General features: G+C 33.1%; 1 protein-coding gene and 1 long non-coding RNA gene across 2 annotated transcripts in view; both read left to right on the top strand.

Annotated features, from left to right (window-relative positions):
* Ttc7 (tetratricopeptide repeat domain 7) overlaps positions 1–8,204 on the top strand; it is a 28,280-nt gene extending 20,076 nt beyond the window's left edge. The window contains exons 24-29 of the mRNA XM_080159766.1: positions 310–422; positions 2,483–2,548; positions 3,096–3,162; positions 3,442–3,560; positions 6,982–7,066; positions 8,079–8,204. Of these exons, the coding sequence (XP_080015892.1) occupies positions 310–422; positions 2,483–2,548; positions 3,096–3,162; positions 3,442–3,560; positions 6,982–7,066; positions 8,079–8,171 (543 nt within the window). The 3' untranslated portion in view covers positions 8,172–8,204. The remainder of the gene's footprint in view (positions 1–309; positions 423–2,482; positions 2,549–3,095; positions 3,163–3,441; positions 3,561–6,981; positions 7,067–8,078) is intronic.
* A 190-nt stretch (positions 8,205–8,394) lies between these two features.
* LOC145318501 (uncharacterized) lies at positions 8,395–11,748 on the top strand. The gene is made up of 4 exons (XR_013879360.1): positions 8,395–8,526; positions 10,723–10,807; positions 10,964–11,248; positions 11,392–11,748. It is a non-coding gene; the product is annotated as an uncharacterized LOC145318501 (long non-coding RNA).
* The last annotated feature ends 2,321 nt before the right edge of the window (positions 11,749–14,069 follow it).

A 14,069-nucleotide genomic window follows, 5' to 3' on the forward strand; every position in this document is an offset into this window, starting at 1 on the left:
CATAAGCTATAACCTGTATATGAAAGGTTTTAACTTTATTTTTAGATAAAATAAGTTAAGTTTTTGTTGGTATTTGTGACTCATAAAGTTAAAAAATCCCCAAAACAGCCAAAAAACCCACTGTGCCCCCCCCCGCAGGGGTCAGGCATTTTTTAAAAAAACCTATAAGATGGTTTAAAATAGGTTAGTTTCGATCAAGTGTCCATTCCGAATTTTGTCACTCCTAAGTTTGTCCTAGGACCTCAACCATACAACTCAATTTAAAATATCAATAATTTTAGATTTAAGAAAATCGGGTTTAACTTTTAGGCGCAATCAGTTGCAGCAAGTCAGGTTGAGAAAACTCTGAGTGAGGTTGCCAGTAGTTTGAGTACCAATTGGGCAAAAAATCATAGCCAAGAAACTTCATACAATCTTATCAGGTAAATATTAACTTTTATCTGCAAACATGTTAGATATATCACCATTTTCCTATACATTTTGTTTATATTGGACAGAATCAATCAATCATTTTTCAACTTTTACCTTCTTTATACACAAAAACACACTTTATTTATAATGCAAAGAGTACAATTATCAAAAGTAATGATGCAAAGAGTATAAACCAGTGGCGTGCGAACCGAAGGGGGCATTTGGGGCAATCGCCCCCCCCTAGCGACCAAAACGCCCCCCCCTGCCCCCCCCTAGCAACCGCCCCCCCTGCCCCCCCCTAAATGTTAAAAAATGCCCCATTTTGCCCCCCCCTGGTCAACAAAAATGCCCCTTTTTGCCCCCTACTCTACAAAAAGCAAAACTATCCCAGTTTCAAAAAAAAAAGATCAAGAAATACTCCACAAAAAAAATTTTGGCGCTTCGCGCCAACCAGACAGTTACTATTCATTTAACCTTACCAAATTTTTAAATTAGTGTAGAAATTAGGTTATAATCTTTTTTCACTGAACATAACAAACCAGGTTAAAGGAAGTATTTTATTTTGTATAATATAAACTTTTTACCAAAGAAATTTTGTACATCCCCTATGATGATACACAAAATTACCCCTTATATAGATTACAATTAGTGGATGAAATGTATGGAAACTCGACTTAATTAACCAACCAATCAAAATTCCATTAAAGTCCCCAAAGTTGTTAAGCCAACGAATAAGAAAAATTTATATGAAATATTGGGGACTAGTGTAATAAATAGCCCAAAAACCCCTCCCTCCCTGCATATTTGAAGAAAAAAATTTGCTCTTCGCGCCCTTCCAAATGGTTTCTGCTATGAAATATTGGGGACTAGTGTAATAAATAGTCCAAAAACCCCTCCCTCCCTGCATATTTGAAGAAAAAAATTTGCGCTTCGCGCCCTTCCAAATGGTTTCTGCTATGAAATATTGGGGACTAGTGTAATAAATAGCCCAAAAACCCCTCCCTCCCTGCATATTTGAAGAAAAAAATTTGCGCTTCGCGCCCTTTTAAATGGTTTCTGCTATGAAATATTGGGGACTAGTGTAATAAATACCCCAAAAAACCCCTCCCTCCCTGCATATTTGAAGAAAAAAATTTGCGCTTCGTGCCCTTCCAAATGGTTTCTGCTTTTTATCACAATGAAAGGACAAGTATTTTTTTTTTATTTTTTACACAGTTCATTATATCTTTGGTTTTTATGGTACGATAAATTTTTTTGTGGATTATAATATTAAAAAAAAAAAATTTCTCGCTGTTTCGAGCATCCAGTATGTAATTTACTTTGACTGTCATCACACAACATACAGGAAAAAGGATTTGTGACTTTTTCTACCTAAAATATATATTTATTTCAACAGATGCTCTTTAAATCTACTTGTCTGTATTCTTATTAATGATTTTTTGTGCTTTGCTACTTAAAGATGTTGCCATCCTTGTTGTCAAACAATAAAGAAATATTTAATATCATTTTTTCGTATTAGGTTAATTTTTGGTAAATTTTTTCCAAAATGAGTGTTTTTATCTCACCTCCCCCCCAATTTTTTTTAATGGGGTTATTCATCCTTCCTGCTGAGATTTTATAACATCCCCTTCCACCCATTAAAAATGTTTTGTGGTGGAGGGGGGGGGGGAAGGTTAATTTATCTTCTGTACTATTTTTTCGAAGATGCTTTCTAGCTCCCTTCCCTTCGGTCATTACAGGGTGGGGAGAAGGGATGGGGGAGAAGAGATGGGGGGGGGGGAAGAGATGGGGGGGGGAAGAGGTGGGGGATATAAATGGGAAATAGGGATGGGGGAAGGGATGGGGAAGAAGGGATAAGGACTAGGAGGCCCATAATCAAATAATCCCACCCCTTAAAACGCCCTTATTTAAAATTAGTATATATAATCAAAATGCCCCCCCCTAAAGCAAAGTGCCCCCCCGGGGCACTTTGATTTAGGGGGGGGCAAAATTTTACAAAATCTTCAAAATGCCCCCCCCTAGACAAAGTGCTTCGCACGCCACTGGTATAAACTAATTTTGACTATTGCAGAACCTGGGTATTGACAGCTGAATTGTACTTGAAACTGGACCAAGTGGAAGCTGCGCAAAGCTGTTGGTAAGTCACATCTATAATACAAAGTAGTACGATGTCTGTCTGTCTGTCCGTCTGTCTATCTGTCTGTCCTTCCGTCTATCTGTCCGTCCGTCCGTCCGTCCCTTAAGATCTCGGTAACCACTGAACCGATCGGATTCTACTCTTCTGGGTATCTACCTATTGGTCCTGTGGTGGTTTTAAGCTATTTTCTTGGGGGGTGGGACACATATATCGATATGTCTCCTATGAACAGTGTTGCGGAGCCGTTTTATTTTTGTGCGGCTATGGCTCCTGCTCCGACCTAAAATCAATAAAAACTCAACATATTTTTTTGCCAAGTTTTTTTACTTTTTAAAGTTTTAAAAGTTCAATTTTTGATAAAAATGAACTTTAAAAACTTAAAAGGGGCATTTGCACACGACGCAACAGAGTTATTAAATTATAATTAATAAAATTTTTTTTTTTTTTTATAATGCGGAGCCGTTTTTAACGATAAAATGGCGGCTCCGGCTCCACAACGCTGCCTGTCAATGTCAATAATTTCCACCTATTTATATTTTTCTTGTAGTAATGAAGCGTTGGCACTGTACCCACTCTCTTATCACATCCTATACTTGAAGGGAAAAATTCATCAGGTAATATTTTCATTTACAAGGAAAATCATTTAAAAAAATCATACAGCAAAGAAAGGTTATTTATTGAATGACGATACACAAAGTTTTCATTATGTAGAAAACAATTAGTTCAAACTTTTGGACACTCAACTTAATGAACCAACCAATCATAATTCATTTAATAGTTGTTAAGCCAACGAATAAGAAAACGTTATTACAAAACTTTGAGGACTAGTGTAATAAACAGCCCAATGTCCCCTCCCTCCCCCCCCCCTAGATTAAAGATGAATCTGTTTTTAGCACCAACACCAGTGGAACGACGCCAAAGCATGCTTTGAGGACAGTCTTAGCATCAATCCAAATCATATTTCCTCGCTGCAAGAATTGGGCATTACTCAGCTGCACAGAGGCTCTCCTAGGTATAGTATTGTCCTTGTTAAAGAATTGGGCATTACTCAGCTGCACAGAGGCTCTCCTAGGTATAGTATTGTCCTTGTTGAAAGAATTGGGCATTACTCAGCTGCACAGAGGCTCTCCTAGGTAAAGTATTGTCCTTGTTGAAAGAATTGGGCATTACTCAGCTGCACAGAGGCTCTCCTAGGTTTAGTATTGTTCTTGTTGAAAGAATTGGGCATTACTCAGCTGCACAGAGGCTCTCCTAGGTATAGTATTGTCCTTGTTAAAGAATTAGGCATTACTCAGCTGCACAGAGGCTCTCCTAGGTATAGTATTGTCCTTGTTAAAGAATTAGGCATTACTCAGCTGCACAGAGGCTCTCCTAGGTATAGTATTGTCCTTGTTAAAGAATTGGGCATTACTCAGCTGCACAGAGGCTCTCCTAGGTATAGTATTGTCCTTGTTGAAAGAATTGGGCATTACTCAGCTGCACAGAGGCTCTCCTAGGTATAGTATTGTCCTTGTTAAAGAATTAGGCATTACTCAGCTGCACAGAGGCTCTCCTAGGTATAGTATTGTCCTTGTTAAAGAATTGGGCATTACTCAGTTGCACAGAGGCTCTCCTAGGTATAGTATTGTCCTTGTTAAAGAATTGGGCATTACTCAGCTGCACAGAGGCTCTCCTAGGTATAGTATTGTCCTTGTTAAAAGCAATGATTTTCTATATGGGTCGGTACGAACGTCTCTAATCGTTAATTTACGAATGTTATAATCGTCCGATCTATTTCAAACTTTGCGTGATAATTTCTGTAACAGCAAGGTATAGGTAATTTGGACCAGAAAGTCCTTGCGTTAATCATGAACTATGAAAATGCTGATTTTATGACATCAAAGAGGACTATCCACGAACAAGAGCACGTGATTCTAAGTACCTTCCAGCATTGATCCTGTGTATTTTCTTTCAGAATATAATAGGTCACTATCAATAAATAATATATTGACGAGAAAATTTATGTTTCACCACTTCAAGTTGAAGAAAAGTAAAAAAATGTCCACCATTTTTCGTTTAAATTCTATCAAACGTTTTGTTGAGTTCGGGGTGTCTTTAATTGTCCATGTTGTCAAATGATAAAAATTAAAAAAAAGTCAAAAGCACATTTACTATATCTCATATGTATGTTTAAATTAATGCTAATATGGATTAATTTACAATCTATTAATAATATAACACGAGTATACGTATATGTATAATCAAATATCCATTTTATTAAAAGAATTAGCTTCATAAAATTTTTCAAAATCAATTAAATTAACTAAAAGAACATGGTGAAACATAAATTTTCTCGTCAATATATTAATAATATATGGTGTCCTATTATATTCTAAAAGAAAATACTTAGGATCATTGCTGGAAGGTACTTAGAATCATGTGCTCTCGTTCATGGATAGTCCTCTTTTACTATATTTTACTGTCCTATTGTCTTGGTTTTTTGGAATTGACTTTCCTAGAATGAAAAGGCATAATATTACAAACGAAAATTCTCTATAACCATGTCTTAAAATGTAAGAACGTCCATATCAAGCATTTTTTAACATGACAATTGCTAGATTCATGCATTTTACTCTCCTCCGATATAAATAATTGTGAATTTCAAGCCAATGTCATAGGCAAACGCGAAACTTAACAAATCACAAAAAAGAAAACTTATATTTTATCTTAATTGAATTCTTATATGTAGAAGAAAAGAATATATTATAATTAAAAACAACATCATACAGGGTTTATATTATTAATATTTGTCAGGGTAAAGCTACCCACCATAGAAAAATTGCCCCTGAAAAAATCTAAAACTAAAATTGAAAGCGGAGGTTCGTCCTACCCTTCCTTAAGAACTTCTAGAACAGGATGTTTGTCTGTGTGTTTGTACCGAAGGGTCTCGCTAACCGCTGAACCGATCGGGTTCTCCTTTACAGGGTAGCTTCATGGGGGGTGGGACACCCCCCCCCCCCCCCCAAAAAAAAATTATTTTTTTTTACTTTTTCTTTTAAAATCTAAAATAAGAAATTGGGTCATTAAATTCGACTCTCTCCTCCTCAAGTGCCCCTAGAGGCCTCTAGGGGGCGTAGCCGCTAGTATTATTAATATATTAATGCCGTTGCATTCCAGGGAGTTAAGGGACAAGACAAAAGGCGATAAAATATGGCACGTCTTTATTTCCCCAATGAGGAAAAACAAATTAGCCCTTATGTACATTAATATTAATGGTTGAAAAATACGGACATTCTAATATTAACCAACCAACAAAGATTTAATAAAAGTTCTTAAGGTTTGTGAACCTATGAATGAGAGAACGTGTGTATAAAACTTTGGATACCACTATGATTTTCAGTACAATATCCCCTACCTCCCTTTTGTTACAGAAATTCTCATACTAAGGTTTAAATCTATAGGAGGATTCTAACATGAATGAGTTAATGATCAAATCTATCTATTTCGAGCAGACGGACCAACCAAATATATATTGAAAAGCTTCGCTTTAAATAATTCATGTATTGATATTACAGCTATAGTGTTCTCTTATCCTAGCATTGGAAAGCAAAATAAACTTTCCTTTTATACTTCTTAACTCTCTTTCTCAAATATACTTTTTCGGTGTGCATACATTTCCACAAATTTCCATATCCCTATATTCTTTAATAATTGCTGTAAGACACAGTAGCTAATATTATGAAGTGATGCCTAATGATAAAAATAAAGCAAAAAGTAAGGGGGGCAGTTTGTGCTGTTGTAATAATATGCGATTCTGATGATTTGCTAATATGATGCATGTACGGAAGTGAAGGCACTCTTATTTCTTTCTTATCAACCATAATTTTAGCAACTTTCCTTCCTTCTTTCTTACTCTTACTTTCCTTATACTTTTTCATTAAGGGATTATAATATTCGTATAAATAAGGAGAAAATATTATTAGTAGCGCAGCTACTCTATGTTATAACTTTAATTAGTCGGTCCTCCAGTCAAATTACTCCACAAGTGTGATAAGAAGCTTAAATAGCCCGCGACTGTGGCGTAACACGTAGAACATCCGCTTGTTGTCGGGAAGTCAAATCTCGGCCCAGTACCGCGTCACAACTATAGACGTTAAAAGTAATTTTTACTGCTGTTATGTCAGATGCGCGACATAAATTGTAGGGAATTTACTTTGGCCCTGAAATAGGCGAAACTCATTAACTTGCACAGCTAGGTTGCACAGTTAGGACTTCTAGACAAAGGTTATGCCACAGCAGGGATGGTGTTCTCAAGGCCGTTTGACGATATAATCGTGCACATCCATAAGCAAGATTTTTTTTCAGAGACACCTTAAAATGATATCTCTTGTTATATTCCGTCATCTAAGTTAAGACATGCTTAAACAACAAAATGATATAACTCTTTTTTTTAGATTGGCAGAAACCGCTTTAAGATCCGCTATACGGCTACACCCGCACGATCCTGTGACTTGGAGTAATCTTGGTCTTGTTATGGAGGTAAGGATTTAGTTGACAGGATCCTAGCTATTCTGTATTAAACTGGGAAGGGAGGGGACATTGGGCTGTTTATTACACTAGTCCCCAAAGTTTATAATAACGTTTTCTTATTCTTTGGCTTAACAACTTTTTGGACTTTTATTGAATATTGATTGCCTTTTCTAAGTTGGGTGTCCAAACGTTTCAACCACTAATGGGTTTTACAAAAGGGGTAGTTTTGTGCATTATCATTGGGGTTGTTTGTACATCAAATTTTCGGCCATTGTCTTATCGCCTTTGATCCCTGGTTTGAAACTATGTTGTATTACAAACAAAATTTATCTTGTTTTACTTGTCTAATCTTTTTATAACTCTATCAATTTATCTATATAATTATCAATATATTTCTTTATTTATCCATTCATCTATCTATTTATTGGAATATCAATACATCCATACATTTACTCACCAATCAATTTAATCATTTACATGACTGTGTGTGTGGGTATCCAATATATCTCCATTTTTTAATTAATCTATCTATATATACATATATATATTCATTCCATCTATCTGTCCATACATTTATTCTAGGGTAAGGGATCCGGAATCCGCCCAATTTTTGGTCAATTTTGGAATTCGTATCCGGAATCCGTTTTTTAATAACGGATTCGGATTGTTAATTGGTATGCTAAAATTAGCGTCTTGAGTTTTTTCTTTCAACTCCCGCTTTTTGAAGGCAAAGATTATCATCATTATATATAAAAATCTGGTTCGATTCTTGGAAGTGAATTATTGAGAACACCAAGAACATTAATTTTTAGGACATATGTAGCACTTAATTTTTATAATTTAAAAAAAGCCTTATAGAATATTGCTAGAATCCGGAATCCGCCACTTTTTTTTGACGGATTCTTGCAAGAATCCGAATCCGGTCTAAAAATTTGACGGATTGCCATCCCTAATTTATTCATCCATATAACTATCAACGGAAACATGTCCATACTAATATCCCTATCTATCTATCTACTAGAGTCTTGAGGGAGAGTCAGAAACCGCGGCCAACTGCTTTGCCACGGCCCAAGAAACTAAGGAAATCTTTCATTCTAAAAGACAAAAATCTTAATTATATTTTCATAGGCTAGATTACCTATATAGTGGTTAAAAGGGATAGCACCCCGCAAGGGGTTTTATCCTATTTTCCTAAACATTCTGAAATTCCAAGGCACTAAACTATTGAAACCAACTCCGCCCTTTTCATTTCAAACCTTTGTCTGAAAGTTCTGATTTACTTCTGTTATAAAACCCAGGCATTCCTCCATTATTTTTAGCGTCTTACATCTAAATGAAAGATTTTTTTCCCCCACTAGGAGACATCACCAATATTACCCTTCAACACTATTAGCTTAGCATTTGAATAGAACAATTTGTTTTCATCAATATTACAAACATAGTTTGGTTAGTTAGAATTATGCGTCAAGGTGGTATTTATTTAGAGTTTTTAATAGTACAGTTGCGAGGATACTCTACAGCTAGATTTGCAAGTCCGTTTCAGGGATGAATAAAGGGGGAGGTCATTTTCTAGTAAATTCCGTAAAGGTGTGTAAAGGTGTGTGTGTTATAAGGCCTAAAAATAGTAGTAGAACGATAAGGTGCTCCCTATTGTTCTATTCAATAGGGAATACAAATATATAGAGCACCTTATCGTTCTACTACTATTTTTAGGCCTTATAACACACACACCTTTACGGAATTTACTAGAAAATGACCTCCCCCTTTGTAAATGAAGAATATACAAGTCACCTTTCTCTTTTCCTTCTGTTTTTAATCTTTGATGTTTTACCATAGGGTATGTCGCGTTTTTGTAGTTTTTGGTGTGAATAAAACAGAGCTGGATCTTTAAATCATTTTAGTGGTGAGCCAGATCGGGGTGATCCAACTTTCCACCAATGAGAGCACAGTATTTTATTAAATGCCGCGCTGTAATTGGAGGAAATTCGGCGCACCCCGATCTGGCTCAACACTAAAATGATTTAAAGATCCAGCTCAGTACTACAGTTTGGCTTTCTGTGACTGCTGCGCTACATGTGTAAATTGTTTTACTTGTTTCTTGTTAAATGATAAAATGATTGATAGCTTATTAACCTTTTCTGACCAAAGTTAATAATTATTAAATGTAAAAAAAATAGGATTCAAAACATAATTTAAGGACATTTTTAATTAATATCAGTCCCTAAATTTTTATTAGAGCTTTAAAGGGTCATAAAGTACTGAAAGAGGACTATCCACGAACCAGAGCAAGTGATTCTAAGCATCTTCCAGCATTGACCCATAGTATTTTTTTAGGGAATATACTAGGTTTATGTTTAATATTTGCTTTATCGACTAAAAAGTTAGGTTTCACCATGGTTTTATATGAACAAATTGAAATGTAAAGCATTTTTTAAAGTAATATCATCAAATGCTTTGTTGAGTTCAAAGGACAAAATAAAATAACACTGCAGAAAAGCATCAAATGTTGTAAATTGCAAAAGTACATTAATTAAACTGTTTACAAGTTACCAACCCTTTTTCTAATTATACATTTTTAATCACAATAATATACTTTTGTGTCAAAGCTTTTAAACAACAGTTTGAACTCATCAAAACATTCGATAATATTGCACCAAACAATGGTTAACATTTTAAAGTTGTTTTCATATAAAACCATGGTGAAACCTAACTTTTTTTGTCGATAAAGCAAATATTAAACATAAACCTAGTATATTTACTAAAAAAATACTATGGGTCAATGCTGGAAGATTCTTAGAATCACTTGCTCTTGTTCGTGGATAGTCCTCTTTAGATTAATTTTGATTATGAATTTTTACACATTCCTATTTATGATTTTAAAGAAAAAGCATGATTTTAAAATAGCATAAATTATACCTAGTATTTTTTGAGATATTCAGAAAAAAAAGTTTAACTTAGATGTAGAAGGGGGGGGGGGGGGGGTAATGCAACCATCTCGTAATCAATGTGTAAATGACACTTAGAATTCGAATTTTGATCTAAAATTTTGCATGAGTAATCCTTGGTAGGTCTATTTTCCCTAAATAGAACAAAAAGTTGGAAAAACAAAACGGCTAACGGCTGGCAGCTCAGCCGTTTAGCCTTTTTCGGCTATTTTCATAGCAAATCCATCACGAAACCTATCTCCACATATTACTCTTTGCTGCTCCAAAACGTTTTCAAACGATTCTAGCCGGTAGTTGCTGGTACTAGAAATCTAAAAAAATGTTTTTTTGTATCATTTCACATGATTTAAAGCGAATATGTTTTAAAAAGTTGATTTCTACGTAATTTAGGACAGATTTGCTCTAAAAATAGCCAAAAAGCGACTAAGCCGTTAGCCGTTACTTTTTCAACTTTTTGTTCGATTTAGGGAAAATAGACCTACCAAAGATTACTCATAAAAAATTTCAGATCGAAATTCGAATTCTAAGTGCCATTTAATCATTGATTACGAGATGGTTGCATTACCCCCCCCCCCCCCTTATTTAACTATTTTTATGTTCTAGTCAGTTTTCATCGATTTCATTTTTTTTGCTCATTTTATTAATTTTAGGCAATATCTATTTATTAACAAAAAATTCTTTATATTCATTTAGCAATATAATATTTATATTAATTTTAAGCATTATAATAATATGGAACAATAAAGTTTTATTTGTACTTAAATCTATAGCAGTGTTTTGCTTTATGAATTCCCAATATAAAAATGTTAGGCTGTCTGTCTTTTTTTCAATGACAGAAAAAAGCTGGACTGAAAAGCCTCTAACTTTAAGGAAGCTTTTATAGTATAAAGCAAGTTTTAGGCCTTTTTAGTGGGGTTTGGGTAAGGAAAGAAGGCTCTTAAAGCAAACAGGATATTTTTAGTGTGTGGGGGCGAATCCAAGAGCATTAAACACTAACAATTGTAAATAAAATATCAAGGCATTCAGATTTTATCTTAAGAGTGTGAAAGATTGTGTTTTTGTTAAATTTTGTCAGTTTTTAAGAATCATGATTCTATTATGATCAAATGCCTTTTTGTAATGTTAAGCTTTCTTGGTTTGAAGACCATCATGTTTTAGTAATGTATTGAATCATAAACTTATTGTTAAATAGATAATCTTTATTGAGTTTATAATATAAGGTAATTTTAACAGATGTATAATAAGGGTAAATATTTTTGATGATTAAATGTTTGAAGAAGATAAAATAAAATTTTGGTTACTTTTAATTTATTTTAGCTTCCCATAATTAAGGACTTCTATCTTTATATTTTAATATTTCCCAAATATTTTCCTCGAACTATCCATTAGAAAGGAATAAGGGTTTTGTTAAACAATTGGTTTAAATTTTTCCAATAACCTTTACAGAACAACGATAGAAAAGACAAAATTAAATAGTTCTAACCAATTTCTTCCCCCCATTCCTAAAAATCTACCAAAGGCCGAATTGAAATATAAGAAAAGGGTTAGCTTATTTGTTTGTAAATTATCTTTGCCCTTAAAAAATTCGCTAAATTTTCTTTTTTCTTAAATTTCTGCCAAAAGTTTCACAGAATGCTTAACCCTCTCCAAACTAGTGTGCATACACATCCGCATTAGTTTTCATAATCGCAACGAGACACAATAGCAAAAAACTCAAAATGGTGAGTTTAATGGCTTGTTCTGATGTAATGAGTGGTTCTGTGCGGAAATGAATGCACACCTTGCATAAAAATTTAACTTCTGTTACTAATAATATTATTTATTTGATTAAATAGATAGAATAATTGATTAGATGTTTTAGTGTGATTGTATTTATTATTAATTATACCCAGTTTAAAATATCAAAATCTGTGTTAATTAATATTCATTTTAATTTGTACTAACAGATTTGTTTATATATTTGTTTGCGCTTTTTTTCATTTGTAGGGACAAGGATCAAGGATTCTGATTAACAACTCCTAGTGAAAATTTGCCCACAACACACTCCCTTCCTCTTTCCCCCTTCTGACCCACATCCCTTTAGTTAAAGAACAATTTGACATCAACGTTACTCCAAAAAAATATCCAAATATTTAGCATTTCAAATGGAATTAATTTTCTGAATCACTGCCTCTGGTCATTTGTTTATAATGGCTATTTCTGATCTCTATATTCACCCTTCGGGCCGTTTTAGATATCTTAGAGGACATTAGATCTTTAATTAGAGAATTAATACAAATATAGGTGGTAAAATTAAATATAAATACTTAAATGTACAGTACACTAATCCTGGCATTTATATTAAAAAAATATTAGAATCTACTTCAGCAAATATTTCCTTTATGATTCTCTTCTTTAATCAAAGTGATTCTATTAGATATGGTCTTCTTATTACATACTGTACAAATCTGTTATCAGCAATTAATAATTTGATGTAATATCAATCTAATTTGAAAGTTATGATAAATTATGTAAGTTTAAAGAGTTAAGTATTATAGTATATAATCTTACGAAGTACTATTAATACTATGGACAAGAAATTTCTTTTTACAAAGATTAAGTTTAAAAACTGAATGCATTTCAAATATGAACTATTTAAATATTTTTACATATTTTTTTATTTAAGTTCTTAAAACAGACATTTTGACACAAGAACGGACTTAATGATTTAACCGCTTTTTTGTTGTCCTTATTTTATATGCCATTAAAAAAAACTCTAGGATGGTGACATAATTTTGAAAACTTTATAAGATTATTTTAGCACATATTTAAACAAAAATATATTTTGGGATTGTCAGGAGAATCGAGGGATAAGTCAATGGAAGATAAATTTTGTCCTCTCAGCTCAAACTAACAAAATTACCCCTTATATAAAAGAAAATATTTGGTTGAAATGTTTGTAAAATCCAATGAAAAATTTGTATGAAACCCAATTATTTTTAAGTTTGCAAATAGCAGAACAAGTTTATAAACTTTGGGGTCAGTCAAATTAACAGTCCAATCCTCACTCCCTTCCCTAATAAAAATTTCTACAAGAATACTGATCCCTGTTACTGAAAAACTAACCAGACGGGTTTAATTTTGAGTCATACCATTTTTAGTTCTTTTTAATACTTAGTTTCATATTATTTTAGCTATAAAATAAAACAGAAATTTCAAAGGTCTTTTTAAGCAGTTGGAATTTAGATAAATAGTAATAGGAAAAAGGCGTTAAATATTAGTGAAGTTTATTTGTGTAATTTAAGCCTTGATTTTTAAAAACATTTATAATTTTTTTAATATTACGAAAATGCGTAAATATTTGGGTTTTTACAAACTATATGTTATCGTATAATTTATTATCTTTTATATAAAATAAGATAATAATTATGGGGCAATGTTTTAGGGTCAAAAAACTTATTTAGTTTCCTTGTAGCTCTTATCATTTCAGTACGATAAAGCGTATTTTTAGCGTATAACTAAAAATTTATTTCATATCAGCAATTTACATATGCGCGCTTTTTCTAAAATTTCTATACTAGGGTTAACTGAGCCTTTTAAAAGCGAAGCTTTTCTACAATTAGGGTCGGTCCGTCCGTAACGGATATCTTTTTCTGTTCATTTAGGCATGTTAGAATTGTCCTATCGATTTCAAAATTTGCAATGTGATTCCTTAAGTAGTTAGGTACGATTTAGAAAGCGTAGCAACTCTATAAATATTAACAAAATGCCCGTACGTCCATTTTAAACATGTTAAGTTTTTTACTTTTTTTTTCAACAAATTTACCTACAATTTTGCTTTGACTCTTATAAATTTATATTATGATAATTAAGTTCTAACACTATACAAGTGTAAATGTCCGTTTGTACTACCGTTTTAGTGCTTCGCTTTTATGGATGTTGTCATCCTTGTTTAAACTCGTAGCTATTTCATAATTAAGTATATTCGTTCGTCCTTAATATTAAGTCGAAATACAATTTTGGTGAGTTTATATACTGAAAGATTTAATAGATTTTTTAAAACTTTTTTAAGAGATTTTTTTTACATT

This window comes from Acartia tonsa, chromosome 5 (genome assembly GCF_053477335.1).
Source record: "Acartia tonsa isolate MP-2025a chromosome 5, ASM5347733v1, whole genome shotgun sequence".
NCBI classification, from domain to species: domain Eukaryota; kingdom Metazoa; phylum Arthropoda; class Copepoda; order Calanoida; family Acartiidae; genus Acartia; species Acartia tonsa.